General features: G+C 39.1%; 1 protein-coding gene across 12 annotated transcripts in view; it reads left to right on the plus strand.

Annotated features, from left to right (window-relative positions):
• The window catches only part of LOC108232870 (receptor-type tyrosine-protein phosphatase F), a 176,292-nt gene that overhangs the window by 43,224 nt on the left and 114,663 nt on the right, over window positions 1–18,405 (plus strand). For 7 of the 12 annotated variants that reach the window (XM_037972989.1, XM_037972988.1, XM_017410930.3 and 4 more), the window contains exons 1-2: window positions 1,427–1,754; window positions 17,903–18,077. In XM_037972989.1, the coding sequence (XP_037828917.1) occupies window positions 17,978–18,077 (100 nt within the window). In that variant the 5' untranslated portion in view covers window positions 1,427–1,754; window positions 17,903–17,977. Of the gene's footprint in view, window positions 1–1,425; window positions 1,755–17,902; window positions 18,078–18,405 lie in introns of those variants that run through there. The other 5 variants (XM_017410920.3, XM_017410924.3, XM_025004809.2 and 2 more) reach the window with 2 other exon arrangements.

An 18,405-nucleotide genomic window follows, 5' to 3' on the forward strand; every position in this document is an offset into this window, starting at 1 on the left:
TTTAGGCTGTTAAGAACTGAATTACTTTTTAATCAGATAACCCACTTCTCATTTGCTCTAAAGTGAAGCAAATTTTAAAGACAAAACAATATTTTCTGTCTTCGTGATGAAAAGTCTGTTGTGTTCACAGATCTAGAGTGTCCCGTATACCAGACTGTCTCCCACTGTTGACAACAAAGAGAAATGTAGAACACATAGCATTTCACCATTTCCCTCAGCAGTGTTTAAATCAGTAACTGAATCAACAATGGTGCTCTTAATGGAGGCCTTTGTGAAAAAAATAAATGTCTTTTGTTGTGTTAATGTTTTGAACATTCCTAAAATGCTGTTTATTTACACTGTCATTGTATCCCAGTGAATCTGTATGCACTATTTGATCATTAAGGCAACACTATGTTATATATTGTCTCATCCTAAAATATTTGTCTCAGTCTAGGTGGCTTACAGTATCAGTGTGTTATTGATACATAAAAAAACATCATTATGTGGAGGATGAAACATAGTTCAAGCATTGCTGGATGAGTCAAGTTACAGTCCGCTCAGTATTATTGGGGATAAATGAGCAAAACTCTCCCCTGAGGTCCCAAGGCTCTGTGATCTATTAAGGCACAGTCGTCTCGGATGGTGAGTCTCGGAGCGCCAGGGAATTTTGGGGGAAGAGAATTGTTGTGCTGACATCCTCTCTCAGTGCAATCCCTTGTCCTTGTAGGACGGAAGAGAAAAACAGCACCAGAGGCTGACTTGGCTGTTCCTCTGAGCTTCGTCATAAATCCGACTGAACATTTCTGAACATCTGTTGTGGATGATTAGCTCCATGGCTAGCAGAGTTTGACCAGAGGGGATGAGAAACAGTGTGTTTGCGAAAACTGTATGTGTGTACCCAAAGCCTTGCCGATTTAAGAATAAGGATTTGCATATTTATCCCCACACGCCTTTATTATTTTTCTAAGATAGAGGAAGAAGCCCAAATTATTTTTGAAGCAGTTTCATTATCCACAAAACATGTTGCCGGACATATATTATCACAGTCCCCTGAGAATGTTTGCTTATTTCAAGGTCATGCTTTGTTAACCTATTAAGTTTCAGCAATAATGGTCCAAGCTAATAGGATTTGAAGTGTATCCAGTATTTTCATTTAAAACCAGCACTCGAGACATTTTTGCCAGGTTTATGATTAACCTGCATGAGCAAACTCTCCTTGGAACAAAAGATAATGGAGTCTTTAAGCTGCACATAGATCACGTGTACCTTGAGGCTTTCCTTTTTTTTCTACATTCAGGTGAACTACAGAATGGTTTCTCATTGGTCAGCATTCAAAAAGGTAAGACCCTACAACCTCCTCCCTCCTAAAACTGAAACTTGACACCAGTGACATCACATGTGTGGGTTTGGCTTCTCTTGGGCAGTCCCTGAACTCCTTCTCAGTGTGTGAACAAGCTTTGACTCTGAAGGATCTCTCCCCAAGCCGCTCTGCTCTACAGCCACAGCTGGAAACCTATTGCTGGAGAACCAAAAGACAACATTTAATGAAACGCTGTGAATGGAATAACTGAGGAGGAGCTGGGGACTACTTTTTCTCATAAAGATTTTTTTTTTTTTTTTTTTTATAAGACATCACTCAGGGATAATCTTTTTGTGGATACTGCTGGATTTTCTTTTGTAGGATTCGGATACTTTTTTGTGGAATAAGTGCCTCAGAATAGAAAAGGAATGAAAAGGATTTCTTTTTAAGTGGACCTTCTTGACATGCATAGGTAAGTTAGTTATTAGAACTTGATCAGATAAAGGAACTGCTTCTTTAAACAAGCTGGGCACAGGTGCATTTTTTAAAACTGACTGACCTCTTTAAGGCAGTCTGAGCTTTATTCTCCAGATATTCCTGTTCCGGTATGTGTTGCTCTTTATCTCTCGACATGCCTTTCACAACTTTCCTTTCATAGTAAAAGTAGCAAAATAAGTTGATGTGTTACACTTGAGTGGTCAGGTATTTTCTTACGACTCTTTTGTCTCTGTTACTTTTGTCCTTGCTCACTCTTGCTTGTGAAGCCAAAACAATAGTTTAACCTCGTCTTGGCTTAGCTCTATTGGCTGGCTTTTGGCAAATTGCCCTGTCTGGTGCAAGCCCTCCCCTACGTATTCAGAGGACTTTGAATAGAGGGGCCATAGAACGTCCCCTAGCTACCGCTGCTAAGGTGAGGCACCCTGCCGTTCCACTGCATTAGGCCGTACTCTGAGGCCAAACAACCTGTTTTTCCAGTTGTCTTTATCTCTGTGGGCAATCTAGAGGGTAAAATTTCAGCTAGACAAATTCCTGTGAGGTGGAGACACTGAAAAGCTTTGAAATCTTGGATAATTGTAGAGGAGAACTTTTGGAGGTCATAAATTATGACGTTCTTTGAAATCTTACGAGTCTCAGTCTCAAAAAAATATTCTGTTATAAAAGTTTCTTTGTGTGATTTACAAGTTTAATTCCTTTTGCTGTAACCATTTTTTTGTTCTATACTTCATTTTTTGTGTTTGTATTCTGTCATTTTTAGTTACAACATAAAACTTGTATAAACTCGTATGACAAACTTTTGGATAGCGTTCTTATTCTGGCTCACAAATAATGTGGCAATTGTTTCACAGTAAGTTTGTTGCTCAATACAAGGAGTGAATGTCTGAGAGAAAATATCTTTTTTTGTGTCTTGTTCTTTGCCACCAAAGCTGCCGTAAGCATTCTAAAAAACAATGTGGACAACATGCTTTTTAGTTGTTTGCCCTTTAAAAAAAAAGATGTACTTCCCCATTGGTGGATCACTGAAAATTGTTTTTATCTCTTAGCTGTGTAAAAATGTCTTTCATTTATTGTTCTGTTTCTTTGTTAATGATTCAAGAGGGCAACTTTTTCTCGCCCTTGTTTGTCTTAACACAAAATGGCAACCCAGATGAGGGTAAAAGAAAAGAAAACTCAAGATGGAAGGTACTTTTAATGTGTCTGTTCAGCTGCGCAGTAGCAAAAACAAACACACAAAAAAGCTGTCTGCTGTGGTCATTTGAGCAAACAAAGACAGTTCAGCCTGCACTGTGTGAACTAAAGGTTGTCCTCCTTCCCCTCCACTATGCTGGCCACAGAGCCTTCATTTCTCTTTTACAACTGTGTCTCAGCCACTTCTTCTTTAGTGATGTCTCAAACATGTAGTAAGTGATGACTTGGACGTTACCTGAGGAATACCTTCGTTCACTTGTGCACGGTTTCTCTTTACTGGATACACAATATCTGTTTTTAAGTAGCTGTCTGGGCTGATGCCGTTCTGAAATAAATTACTCCACAAGGAACAGTCAGTCATTTAAACCTCCTCTCCACCATTGGATTCCTCAAAAGTAATTATGGTGCTGAGCATATGGATTTTTCCGTAGAACTTGTTTTCTCATCATCAGTGATTTGGGTGATGTGTAAAGGCCTGTTAAGGCATGATGGATCTGCTCAATCGCTTTGATCCTTGTTGGAACATGAAAGAAGTTACTCACAATCACAGATCAATGTCTGTGAAGGCGACTGTGTCAGTTGAGCCAGACATTTGTCCATGACACACACTGTAAGTAAAAAGCCAGCATCTTTGTTGGATTAATAAAGTTCAAAGCTTTGATGCCGAAACTGAAGTGACAACTTTAAAATGACAGCGGTGGGGGGGATTTACAGTTTGCTGTGTGTCAGGAATTGTTGCTTGATGTTGACAAGGTCATAGGTACTTGTTTTATGATGACAAGGTCTAATTGTCAATCCTGCGTGCTGTACTAAATACGATGTTTACACAGCTCTGCGTTTATGAGCGTGCCAGATACATCATGCATAATGTGTGATGTCAATCAGTGGCCACTGCCGTGTGATGTCCTGGTGGTTCTGATAGTCACTTTCTAGTTTCAGTTGTGACACTTCTTTTTTTCATCCAGTCTTTCATTTGTTTTGACGGGTGCTGATGCAAAGGTTTTTTGAAAAAAAAAAAAAAGGCCATTTTTACGACTACAATCATCAGTGTTTTGACAAGAATTCTTTTCTCGGCTGCCCCAAGCAGAGAGCTCATTTGATTAAACTAGGTCTGTGTCAATCCTTTGACTTCTACACAGGTTTGCTAAACACATATCAGGGTTTTGACACAAGATCAGATCTAAATTAGAAAACAGGTTTATTTTAGGTAAGGTGATCTTATTTTTGTTGTTTTGAGGTGATGAGTGGAAATTGTCCTGCATATTTGGCCTGACAGCTTTAACTCACTGTCTCTTTAAAGCTGTTTAAAAAATTCTTTCCGTTTCTCCTTGTCTGTCCCTTTTTACAATAAATATTATAGTGTTTACTTCATTGCATACACATCTTTTATGGCCATTTATAGCAAGCCATCAGAGGTCTGTTTTGTGCTCGTAGCCTTGCACTTTTCATTTAAACCGTAACTCTGCGAGTTATAGCTATGGGTTTCTCAAAGGGAACACAAATCCGCTTTGTCAGTGAGGACATTTCCCTCCTTGCACAAAACTCATTTCAATTCCGCATCATCCCATTACGCCTCCACATTGATTGAAACTGCCTCCATTTCCAGGGGCAGCTGAATTTTTTTTGTACTCCTAAAGTCTGATAAGGCCGGAGCTTATGTTTTTTTATTTGTGATCTGTGCGGTGCTGCAGGTAGGAAACATACTGTGACCGTGAGAATTTATCTTCTGTCATAAATAAGGTTGTTTTCTGAAAACTGGAAAATGACTGTTTTTGCTGCATATGATTATCCTGCTTGATTTTGCACCACTGTTATTTGTTTTATATTAGATGCTTTTTTTATTAAAGGAAAGAATAATCTGTTTGGGGACTACCATCAGAGGGAATTAAAGGTTGGAGGTTTTCCTTTTTGATGATTAGGGTTGACTTTGATGCTTAACAATAGTAAGACAAAGCTTGGCTTGATTTATCTGGTGTTCTGCTCTGAAAGTATAATCAAGTGTCTGATTTATACCAGCTCCCTTGTTTGCTCAGAATCCCGATTTCTTCAAATGCCACACTAAAACCTGACATTCTACTTCATTACTTTACCAGCCCTCCTGTCCCTTCCTTTTTCAGCCCACTCATGTCACTTTTAATGGAATAATAAGCCCTCACAGCTTTGGCTAGACATTTGTAGACTTACATGTAGTCATACTTGCATCTGAGTGTACAGGTTTTTTTTTTAAATTTTGTAGGGTAGTTAGTCCTCACACATAGGCACTGTCTCATCTTGCTACAGAATTCTCAATTCCCTTGCTTATTTTGTGAAGATGGATTGAGATTCATTTGGTTTCATTATAACGCCTGACTTATTTATGGCCTGCCTGTGCAGCGCCTCTTGGCCCACTGCGGCCTGGTAAAGATGCTGGGGGGTTGTGGCGTTGATGAAACATTCTTGTGTCCGGGGGGTTTCTCTGAGGAAAGCGCTGCTTGTTTAAGGGAGGGCATTGAGGTGACGGTACAAGAACCATGAGCATAGCCACTGAAATTTTATTCCACTGGCCCTGCCTAGCTATATCATTTCGTTTTAAAAGTTTTCAAAGTCTTGCACTGTTGGGTTTGGTGTTGGGCTCACTGGTGATGCCACTTAACCAAACATCAAAACACAAAAAGACACAACAATGTGGCTTGGTCTTAAAAAAGTACTTACCATATAATTTAAAGGGAGAACTTGCCTGGCAGAAAATCAGCCTTTTATATTTAACTTGCGCACAGTTTGGAGTTCCACAGTACCAATCCCAAAATCTTTATCTGTAACCCCCTCCTTCACCACTCTTCAGACTTAGAGATTACTGCTTCACAACCCTGGAGCAGGGATGCTGTCTGCCTGGTAATTTAATGGCTAATCCCCTGCCTCTTTCCTACAAATCTCTTCCCTGATAAAGGGGTTGCTTCTACATTAGTAAACATGAGAGACATGGCTTCATAGGCTGAAAGTAAGACAAGAGTTCTGGTTGAGGAAAAGGGGAAGTAGATGGATAACCAGTTCTCTTTTATACTTTTGAAGGATTTATATCAGGGAAAGGTCTTTTATATTGGCTGGTAAAACAGTCTAATTCTATGTATGAAGGAAATAATGTGTCATACATTTTTGTACTTTTTGGACAACAAGCATAACAATCCCCTGGCTTAGTGTCTCATGAGGTTAGTGGTTATGTGGTTTGACGGTGAACTGTTAATGCCTTAGAGTGTTGTACATTACAAAGATTCTAGCTGATTGTTAATTTAAATTTATTAGCTTTTTGACCCAGATAAGTTATTCTAATAATTACCATGCTACTGTCATGACTAGAGTCGATGCATGGCTTGAATGGAATTCATTGTCTTAGATCGTACTTCACAGTCTTGCTCTGAATGCTGTATGAACAGACTACTGAGAAACCATGCATGATAAGATTGCAGGCTCTAGTGCTCATGAGAGTTTTTCTTTTAGGCTTTTTAGCGTAGGCCATCTGGATAAACTCTTGTTTCCTGGCTGGCAATTCACCTTTTTTTGAGAATTGAAACAAATGCGTTCAAGTTAAAACAGCTGAAGCAAGTTCAACAGAACCTAAAAAAAAAAATAGTGTTTAACCAGTTTGTAGAATGACTTCAGTTTGTTGACTGCAAAATTGGCTGTGACGGCTTATCATTTGTTGAACCGACACAGGCACTTTAAGTGTCATGGTGGATCTGATGAGGTGAGTGTCGGCCCCTGTCCTCACTGTATGTGAAAGAGCCTGGTGTTTAGTCTAATCGTTGTCAAAAAAAATATGACATGTCAGAAAGAATTTGACAAAATCTTTTTTTTTTCTCAGCACATTGCAAAATACTATGGATATACAAATGGATTATATTGAAATCCAGAAACTACACATTTCCTCACCTCTTATATATAATAGAACATGTGTGTGTGTATAATTAAAGTCTTAGCTTTAGACCTGCTGTTATTTCAGATTTTAAGTTCATATTTCAGTTGCTCTGTGTAATGTCTGAAGTGACCTTTCTATAATTGACTGTGCTTTTCCATAAATGGCAGTAATTAATTTATTGAAGATTACATCTCTGGCATCTTCAGTTATATTTATCCAATAATTTAGAAGACTTTTCAGATCTAAATGCCAGTTTGCTTGATTGGATGCATTTGTACTCGTATTGAATGTCTGGATGAGCTCTTGCTGTGATTTCTTTTATTGAATGAATTGCCAAGCGAAGTATTTGATGAGTCATTCAAATCTCAGGATTCAAACTCAACCCATATTTTCTCTTTTTTGTTATTTTCGAGTCATTTGAATGTAAAAGTACAATGTTTGTATGCATGTTGTGTATGCATGTCTTGTAGGTTAAGCTACAGAGCAGCAACTCTACCCTGGTGGTAATTGATAGTCTGGAGTCTGGCTCAGCTGCAGTTAAATCCTGTCTGTGCAGGGAAGAGAGTATAAATAAGTTTACCAAGGACTAAAGATTTCAGTTTAAGAAGAAGAAAAGGCTGCTGGTGGGTGAAGTGTTAAATAAGGTAGAGGCTTTCCCTTGCTTACTCTTTGAATTTCTTCAAGATAAAGCAAGATTAAATGTACAGTTAGGCTGCAGTTTCTTGAAAAAAAGAGGTCTCTGTTGTCTTCATTCTGCATCTATTGCGGGCCTAGTCCATTAAACATAGTGCAATGGCTTAGGTGTGGCTTTTGCCTCTTTTGAAACTCATCCATCAGATTGATAGAGCGAATTTCTGTTCTATGCTTTGCCCAGGGAGACTGTAGAGAAGATAGAGCAAGAAGAGTGAGGGGAGGGCCAGAGAGATTGGTCCCAGAGAGAGATTCATAGGTAGTAATGAGGACATTGGTGAAGTGCAGGTCAGCGTGTTGTGGCTCTGGCCTGTCAGTATAATGGACCTTGCCAGTCAGCTGGCAATCGATTGCGCTGCTCACAACCTCGTCGGCCCGTTGTTCTGTACTCCACCTGTCTGTCATTCTGCCATGCAGAGATTTAGGACAAAGCAGAATCTTCCTTAGGACGACAGATGCACCATCTAGATACTTTCTCATTACCTGAAAGGTGGCCTAAGGTGAGGCGTTGAGGAAAACTGGCCTGACTCCACATTTTAGCTAATGTAACCTCCAGTGACAGCCAACTAACATCCTGATTTATTTTTGCCTGTGGCAAATAGCCACCAGTCAGCTTTCTGTGGGTTTAGAGCTGCTACTATTCAGGTATATTTATTCATTCTGAATAGGTTTTATTGTTATTATTATTATTATTATTAGTAGTAGTAGTAGTAGTAGTATTAATTTAAACTTTACGTGACTGTAAAAATCTTCTTGGATATATTTATTGCAAAAAAGGCCCTTTTGAGATTATATTGTGGGGGAAAACAATTTTGAAGCTACCATGAAGCTACTTTACTTGTCAAATAAGTATTTTATGCTGAGCCAAGTGTTGAGTTTGGTGCTGATCAAGGACACGTGGTCACATCTGTGTAAGTTATCACTCTTAACAAAGTGGTATTACTCCTGCCTTATAAACATGGTCTAAAGCTGAGAGTTCCTACTTTTTCTTGTTCTTTATCGACTGGCCTCTGCCAGTTTCAAACTCATCTCTTTTACATTTTTAAATCCTTAGTGCTCTAGAGAGCGATGGGGATATATGAGTCCATCTGCTCCAACAGGCTGGCTCATGGCTTAGATGGGCTAAGAGGCAAAGAAGGAGAGGATGGTCAGGGAGAGAGAAAGAGATGAGGAAGCCAAGGGATGGAGGGAAACACAGACTGACAGAACGACAGAATGGCTTATTAGGATCTGCCTTTTTTCACTTGTTAGACAGGGACTGAGAGGGTAGCCTTCTGGAATCGAATGCACAAACATGAACACAAACTGGATAAGGACGTTTGTGAACCTCTTTTTAGTCCACATTTCCAATAACAACTAAAACTATTTTAGGTCTCAAAAAAGCATATGTTTCTTTCATGTTCCTCAAAAACACATTTCTTATGAAGACATCATTCTTTTTAAATGGAGCCCTATGCTTTGCACTACACACCATAAGGTACATAGTTTCTGTTTCCCACTACTAACACCAGATTTTATCGGAGGAGCTTTTCCCAGCCTTCTGAGTTTGTCTAACCATTCCCTGTGTCCTTCTGTACTTCATACCACAATGGACTGTTTACTCTGCATTTTATATGCTTTCTTGCAGGGTAAAATAATAAATTGTGCCAATACACTGTTTTTTTCTATGAGTTTTAGCTATGGCTGAAGACAAACATTGGTTGCGTGGAAACATATTTTACATTCTGTGCAGTAAAGTGAAAGCAGTCCACAGCTATATCCCTGTCTGTGCAGAGTGATTTTATTTTCTGAGAGAATACTGTGGCTGACATGGCAGTTCTTCAAAAGCAAATTTGCATTTAACAGATGTAGTGAGATAAGGAGCTGCTTGTAAGATGGCAATTGGACAAGCACGGACCATCATCCGTGAGTGAACACTTCTATGACTAATAGCCAATAGTTGAAGCCTGGCTATTTCATCCAGAGCCAATTTTTAATTTCAGAAGTATGAAACCAGGACGTGCAATCCAGATTACTCAGCAAATTACAAAGAAATACGTATTTTGACAAAACTGAACATCTGTTAACTCTAGGCATATGTTAACTTTGATCAAAATTTAAAAAAAGATCTAATATTGGTAGCAATGATGCACCATTTTTTCAATAAGATACTTTAAAAGGCAGAAAAGTAGTAACGGGTTGGTGGAGCTCCTCTACCAGTCTTGCAGATTAAATCCTTATACAATCCAGCCTTAGTAAGTATTGTTGGAAACAATTACGAGAGTTGCTACTCTGTCATGGAGCACTGAGGCAACAGCTTCTTTCTTATGTCAACTACTGAAAGGCCCACAACAGCCAACAAACCTCACTCCCAGCTCTTTACAGTTACTAATCTGGCCTGACACCAAGCTGATTTACAATACCCTCTACTCTAAGCACAGACTGACTAGAGGTAATCGATTTAGAACAATGGAGGCACCTGCTGAAAACCGTGAGGCCCTCAAAAAATACCCCTCTGAAGTTATTATGCTGGGTTTAGTTTAGTGTTGTCACTTTGTTGCCATTTGTTGAAAATTATTACACAGCAACCAAAAGACAAACCTGGAGATTGTGTTTTTGAGGAAATGTGCTTATTCAGTTTTGCAGTTTGTTGTATTCCTGTTGTACAAATGCTTAATTTTATTCATATTTCTTCTCTGACTGCTAAAATCTATCCACAATATATCCATGGGTTGAGCTCAGCCTGAACAACTGCCTGTGTTTGGCAAGCTATTGATCCATGGAGCAGTGTATCTCCCAGTCTTTTTACTCACGTCTTCACTTTGTTTGTCTTTTACTAGTGGAGACAAGGCTTTCTGCCTACGAGGGGGTGGGGGTAGGGGAGGTGAAGTCCTTTGCGTGGTGTGAAGGGGGAGTCCATGCCTTCTGTGCTGTCTGCCTAGTCATTTTATGGCACCATCTGTCCACAAGCAAACCATCAAGTGGTGACGTTCTAGCTTATCTTTCTTGCTTGGCAGACTGAATTTATTTTTTATATATACATGCATCTGCTGGTGAGAATGTGTCTCGTTTACAGTTCTAAGTTAATGTGCAACCATAACACAGAATCAGTCTTAATTATACATTTTCATTTTTAAAATCTTAACACAAAGTAATATTAAAACTTCTTTCGGTTTTTAAACTGCTTGAAAGCTGTTGGCTGCATACACCTCTGAAGAGTTGAACTGACTACGACAACTTCCTAATTTATCATTCCATAGTTTTTATGCTTCAAAGTACAACATTTTTTTTAATGAAATTGTCTCACATTGTTCAAGGGAAATTAATGAGAGGACCAAAATCACACAGGTACACAAGATTTGATTTTTTTTTGTTCTTTTTTGTTTTTTTCAAAATAAAATAGGAAGTGACAAATGAAAATCCAATAACCTGATCAGTCCTGTCCTTAAATGGGACGAGGGATCTATCCAAAAACCTTGTACTAAGTGAATTAATTGCTTTACCGCCTGCTCTACAGCATTCAGGATTAATCGTACAACTGCTGTTATAAGGCTTGATGGTGGCAAATATTTGAAATTGTAGCAACAATTTATCACCAAATCTGAGAATCTCTTTTTACTTAAACAGGAGTATTAAAAAACAATGTTGCACATCAAACAATACAATTGTTGCTTTGCATAAAGGACTTCTCGCCATTTGCAGTCATGTCCCTGGCTAGGCTTTTACCAGAAGCAAAAACTTTATAGCGATTAGTCCGGAGATTTGATTGTCTGCCACGTAAAAAGTTAAACTACTTAACTTTATACAGCAAGATGGGCTAACAAAGCAACTGACCCAGAACTTAGTGCAGAACATAATCCCATGCAAAGTTAAAAAGAAACAAAACCTTTAATGATTGAAATGTGTGATTCCTGCTTTGTCTCAGATTCTTGTATATGTGACCACATAATACAAAGAAAACACATTTTAATTATTCATACAGAACCTTCATGACCTTTTTAACCTTGAACCATTTAGGTTTGCTTTAAGGACCAAAATAAATTATGACCTGCGTTGTTTGTGAGCCTTTTGACTTCAACACCATTTTCTTAACATTTAAGGCTTTATGAATACTCAACTGAAATCTACAACCTGTTTGTTTAAATTCAATAATTTGGCTCTCGAGGTTTATGCAGCCTTACAGAAAGCTGCTTCATACACTATCAGTTCAGGTACACGTAGCTATTCTTTCATTTGATAGATGTCTCTTTTGCATTGAGCCTACTTTGATTTATTTGCAGGTCTTTTGCGCAGCACTTTGCACTGCAAGCCATTTTCTCCTTGCTCTGCAACACATCGCCAATAATCACTCCTCAATAAATTCAAATGGAAGCGGCACTCTGTTATGCCTCTTCTACTCTGAGTAATACATATTGGTGTAATGCACATCAGGTTACATCCCAGATTGATTTGCAGCTGAAAAGATTGGTAGCCCCACCCCCGAACCCCCTCCCAGTGAAAATTTATGAAGGTGCTTGAGTTTTGTTAAATGCTCATTCAACCACTGTAAATGTCAATCGGTGCTGTATCATATGCATAAAGCCAATCGTTTTTAGATTCTGCTCAGTGAGAAGTTTGTGTCAGACATTATCAGGGGCCATCATGCGTCACAGATTACATCACAATGAATCACAGAGAGTATATTGGAAATATCTCCATCTTTAGTTAATTATCAGACTGTGCTAAATCAACTACCTGATGTGTTCGACTGAGTCATCCGCACAGGCAGAAACTTTACTCGTGTGATTTATTACATGAGTGCTCTCATTGTAGGTCACATAATCAGTGCTCTGTATTTGGTATTGCTCAACTTAAGGAAGTGTGCACATCTGTTATAGGTGTTTCTCAATCTCTCAATCCTACGCTCGGCAGTAAAGCGTTAACAATTAACTTTGTGGAATCAGCTTGTAAACAGAAGTGCTGTAAAACTCAATAGGTCACAGGACATTACCCTTTGTAAGGTAAAATTCAATGTGGAGTCTTGTTGCAGTATTGTAAAAAAAAGAAAAGAAAAAAGACGACATGCACCATCAAGTCTGTGGATATATAGTAACAGCGAGGCTTTCAGAGTTGAAGGGAAAACTCAATTTGGTTATTTTACACTTTCATTTTACAGTGTAGAGTTCACAGGTTTGCAGTAATTCTCCTGGGATTGCTGCGGAGGTGAAAAAGGAGCATAGAGCTATGAGGGTTTCTAGAGCCTTCTAGGGCATGGGAACTAATCAACGGCCAAAATATCGCTGTTGAAATTCAGCTTGTAACTGTGTTTATGGAGCTGTTGCAGGCTTTGCAAATACAAACCTCACTGGTCCAGGTTTATCACCCCCAGAGACGCCCATGATTAGCTCTCCATGCTGCTGGTCATATATCTCAGCTGTCCCACCTCCCAGCACTCGGGATTACCCATTAAACAGAGACAGAGAAGTACAGAGAACATGAGTAGGAGGTAGGGAAATGACAGAGAGCAGAAATGCTACCTGTAGTTAATGTAATGGTGGTGTTTACTCAGCCTCTGGCTCTCTCTACACAGCTGTGTCTCGCATTGTCTGTCTGTAGACTACCATTTCTGTATGGGTGGTCACTCCCTTGCCACACACACTCACAGGGGTAAGAACTCGAGTGACAGGCACCTGATGTGGGTAGCAAATAAGCAAACAGGATAGGTGTGTGTTAGGTGTTTGTACTCCCCTCCTCACTGAGCCGACTCAAAGCTCTTCTGTCCTCTACAGTTTTCCGGTTTAGATGTTCCTATCCAATTGTTGCCTTGTTAATTACTTCACTAAATCTCTTAGTGAGCCTACTGCCGATTGTACAATTTATATACCAGATAGTCTGTATGTCACGCTCTGTATTCCTGAGAACTCCCCAAGCACTCAAGAACCGAGAGCTTCTTCCTAAAGGATTAAAAGTGGATGCACTGTTAAGAGACAGAAGGTTTACATGAGTTCAATTCTGTGACCTTGTCTTCTCTGCTATAGTGTTTCTTGTGTTTAAACAAGGTAGTTACCACAACAGAATCATCTTCCCCTAATAGGATACATGATCTTGACATATTGACAAATAACGAACCCAGTGCTGCACTACAAATTGTGTTCAGCCTCTGAATCACCACCCGCATCCCACATTTGTGGATTAAGTTAAAAATAAAAGTCTGGGAAATGTTGAGATGGTCTGTTCTTTAACGGCAGGTTCAAACTTTTATTTATTAAACATGTCCTCCCCCATACAGTATTTATTCAAAACATGTACTTGTTTAAGGTGATAATGAGATTAAAAATATGGAAAAAAAATCTTTTATATGAAAAAAAATCTTTGCTTTGTTTATTACTTCCCTGCAACACCTTTTCATGGTTAGCTCATTTTGATTCTATAAACGTTGTATATTAAAAATAAAGGTTTTGTTTGCTCCAAACTCTAAACACAGAAGTCAGTGAACACGACTGTAATATAATTCTAAACAGTGTTTGGTAAATTGCTATCATATCACTGTTCTTGAATATGTGCAGATGTCTGGTTTTTGTGAAGTTTTCCACTTTTTATTTCAGAATACTCTTATTCATTGCTTAAATTATGCTGCAAATGATTCTTTGAGTTTGACACACCTTTCCAGAGCCAGTATCTTCTGTTTTTTTTTCTTGGTGAAATTGTTTAAGCTAAACATTGACAGTGGATGGAGGAGTGTCAGTGTCTGGCTTTTCCATGCCTTATCAGCTTTTCTGGGTTCAGTCCCAGATTTAGGCTGGATCCCTTCATTACTTTCAGATATTAGTTTTAAACCCATTTCTGTATTTTTTTTGTGGAGCTTTGCCTCAGGTCTTTGTGTTAAATTGTTAACTTTGTCTCCACCCTGAAATCCTAAGCTGTATATAAAATATTCTGATCAGGATATTTCTCAATTTTTTTTCTGTGTTCCATCGTCAGTGGTTGTGATGTTTTGTGTGTGTACCTTGGTGATCAGGTCTAGGACATCCACTGGTGGTTATAGGCATTTTCCATTTTAAAATATTGAAGGCTGCTGTGCTTTGTTTTACTTTTAAGTGTTGTAGTTCTTGTATATTTTCACGGATTTTTGCCTTAATCACAGTCAGCCCAAGGTTGTATGGCGCCCTAAGCAAAATTTAATTTGGGGGCTCGCTTCCAGCTAAACCCATCGCTCACCACCAACAACAGCATCATTACTATCTCCTTTATATTGCTCATGCTTGATTGTTTTTGCATTGTACACCTAATGCAACCATTATCATGCTTTACTAAAGGGAAGTGATAAAAGAAACCTGCAGTCATTAAATCCCATAAATTGACTGTACAACTGGCAGTGTTTTGCTTGGATGTTAGGGTTTTAATTTCAGATAATTAACAAACTCCTTAAATAATGTGTTAGTTTTGTTTGCCATCTGCAGAAGTATGATTTTTTTTTTTTAAGGAAAAGATCTATTTTAAGATTTTAAGCTGTCTTTGTTTGTGCGCTTCATCTGACCACTTTTGTTGTAAAACAATTAGTTTTGAAAATCATGTTCTAAGTTTCTGGTGAAATAATCTGGATGATCATTTTAAAATTATTAGTACTAAGTAGCTGCTGCTCACTTGTTTCTCTACTACACACTCACTCTAACCAAGCTTTTTGAAGGAAATCATTAGAAAAGCAGGAGGGCGAGCATCCACTCCCACATCTTCACACTGTTTCTTCTCTCCATCTCCCACATACTTGCAAACAACAGACAACAATGTCTTTTTGTTTGCTGAGCCATTTGCTTAGATGTTGGATCACACTGCAGCAGTTCCACATTAGCGCCCTGTCCTTCTCTTGTTTGCTCTGCCGCTACAGCACAAATGTACACAGTGGCAAGACTTGTCCCAAAGTATTTATGCACAGCTAGGAGGGACCAAGCTTCGCTGGGGTAAATAAGCAGCCAAATAAATAAAGAATAAGCCTCGCTCAAGGAATTTGTCTCATTGAAGATGAAAAGCATCTGCCTCTTTCTGGCATCTGCTGCGAAAGATATCCCTCCACCGCTAAGGGTTTGGAGCACGGCGAGTAGCCAACTCTATGAGCTTCATTCACTTTCTCTCCACCGACATGATCAAGAGCGGCACTGGCGTACATTAAAATGAGTGTCATAACAAATTAGTCAGCCACTAAAATTGATGTGTGTTACACTCACTTTGCTACGCTAACTTTGGGTATTAACTCGAAATAAAAATGGGGTCTAAAAGTCTTTAATTCCTGCTGCAGAGTAGGGGCGTGATCCAGCTTTTTGGCATCCTCAGCAATGTATTTGTGCTTTTTTTTTCTTCTTCTCCAGACTGTAACAGCTTAACACACCAGCAGTAAACCGCTTCTCAATAACAGTTAAAAAGGAAAGCCTGTTTTTTTTTCTTAGGGGGTGGGGGTTGAAATTACTTGAGCTGCCGCTGATTTCTCCAAAGTCTACGTGCAGGGCGGAGTGTATTACAGTTTGATACAATCACACCTTAAAGCTTCACTGACAATAGATGATGTTGACCGTACGGTGTTTGGAAATTTCTTGGATGCAAGGTGTGTTTGGAATCTCAAATTGGTTTAGCAGACATAATAGCCTAGAGGAACATTCCTTTATAGTGACAGGCAGCGATGAAGAGCTGGCTGTCAACGCTACCTGTCTGCATCTTAGCCCGCTGCTCAGGTGAGGCACCAGCCCAGACTTATTCACTACATTCCTTCTTTGGGTCTCACTAAGTCATGCATGTATTTCTCTTTCACCAACCGAACTGTCAAAATAAACTAAAACAACTTAATAAAGATTGGCATTTTGCTTTGCTAACGTCCGCGTCTTATAGATTTGTTTTCGTTGATCATGTTGAACGAAGATGGTGGCTGCAGATGTGACTGTAGTTTGCGTTTTTCTGCTGTTTCCACCAATATAGAAAGGAACCACATGAGTAATGGGCTGCTCAAGACCTCCATGGGCTCAAGAATGTTTTTTTTCCACCAGATACTGGAGGCATTGTGTTCCTGACACTCTAACTTATTTAGCTGAACTGAATAGACTAAAGCTGACTGGCCACCCAGCAAGCCTCAAGATATTCCACATTGTCAACTCCTCTTTTTCCCTTTTCACAAAAACAGCAACGAGTATTGTTCATTGCCACTCTAAACTTTGCAGTGAGCTTGACTGAAATAACTCATAAATATCCCTTTTTTAAAAAATATTCTGCCAGAATCAGTGGCATAAATATGCTTGCTTCAAATCTTTTCTCATTTTAGGGAATTCATTTTCAGATTTTCTCGACATGGTGCTTTTAATTCCATTCACAGCGTGGTATCTGTCCTTCATATAGTGTCATTTTCTTTACAACATTATAGTTGCACATCACAGATGGCCATTGGCAAGATAGCATTCATTAGAAATATAGTTAGTTCAATTTAGAGGACTACAATGTTACTTTGTATATAATAGCATCAGACATTGTTACTGGAGGCTGTAACAAACTTAAGGTCATATCTTAATCAGTTGGCTGAGTTATTTCCAACAGTAAATCTAATTCATAGACAGACACAACATCATTGTTACGTGGTTTCATTTGAGGGTCAGCCTTTGTTTTGTGTCTCCTTTAATAAAGCAATACATTCTGTCAGAAAGTTTGGGTAACTATGGTTGATTTGTGGTGCACTTGCTTCTTCTCTGTTGATCAGCCGATAACCGTACCCTCCCAGCCCCCTCCTTTTGGTGTGTTTCATGTTCTAGGTTTATTAATGCGCCCATGTTGTGATTCTATGAGATCATGGCAATTTGTGTGATTTGAAACCATCTGGATGGCACAGTTTCAATTTCCTAATGGGAAACATTAAGTGGGCTGTGGTCCTTTGGGACTTCTGTTTAGGAGGTCCTCTGGGTTTTTAACCAGTCCCACTGTGAGAGGCTGGCTGAGTAGCGTCATTCTGCATCCTAACCTCCCTTTGATTCTTATGTTTCCTAATAATTTTCTTCTGTAGAACCACACTACATTTTGTTTTACTTCTGCTGATATAATCTGTATGTTTCATTCACTTCACTTTTATTGTCGTTTGCTCTGAGCAGGATTTGTTTTGGGTATTAGATGCCTTGTTGATCGCGAACAAAGATTTTCACTGTTCTGTGCTGCTGCTGTTGCTGTTGTTTTTTGTTGTTGTATTTTTTTTTTTCATACAAGTATACTTAAAATCAGTCTTGTCTGGTTCTGCTTTGCGACTTGCGTTTGATATTTCCGCCTAACTGTGTTTTGCTGCTCATTCAAATGTATGCAAATATAAAGTGAGTTTGAATACTAATGTTTGTGTACCCCTGTTCTGTTCTGTTCTGTTTTTGCTCTCCCAGGTGTTAGTCTTTGATCCTGTCAGAGTGGGACACGTCTAGCAGGGGACTGAGGAGGGAGCAGTGCCAACTCGGAACATGGTGCCTAACATTCACCTGGCAGGGCCCCTCCTGCCCAGAGGGGCGTTGCTGTTCCTGCTTCTACTCAGCTCCGTGGTGATCTCCTCTCTGGCAGACAGTAAGTAACCTTGTTCACCTGTGCTGTTGTTCGGTAGTTTACTTTACAATGTAAAACCCCGTCGCTGTGGATTTTAGCATCACATTCAGACAGTGATCAGCTGAACAGTTGCCACCTATTCAAGGAGGTTCTTTTATATAAAAATCTGTTGTTGTTTCATTTTAGATGAAATTAAAAGATTTCATTGTTACACAATAACTCTGTATAAATTCATACTTTGTTTAAACTAGGTTATAGAGTCCATTTTGTGTCTGTGTTGGATTGCAGCTGACAGAGATCTCTGTGAAACACATGTTCCCACATACGGCTCGAACTTTAGGGTCTGAGC

Source organism: Kryptolebias marmoratus, linkage group LG20, assembly GCF_001649575.2.
Source record: "Kryptolebias marmoratus isolate JLee-2015 linkage group LG20, ASM164957v2, whole genome shotgun sequence".
NCBI lineage: Eukaryota > Metazoa > Chordata > Actinopteri > Cyprinodontiformes > Rivulidae > Kryptolebias > Kryptolebias marmoratus.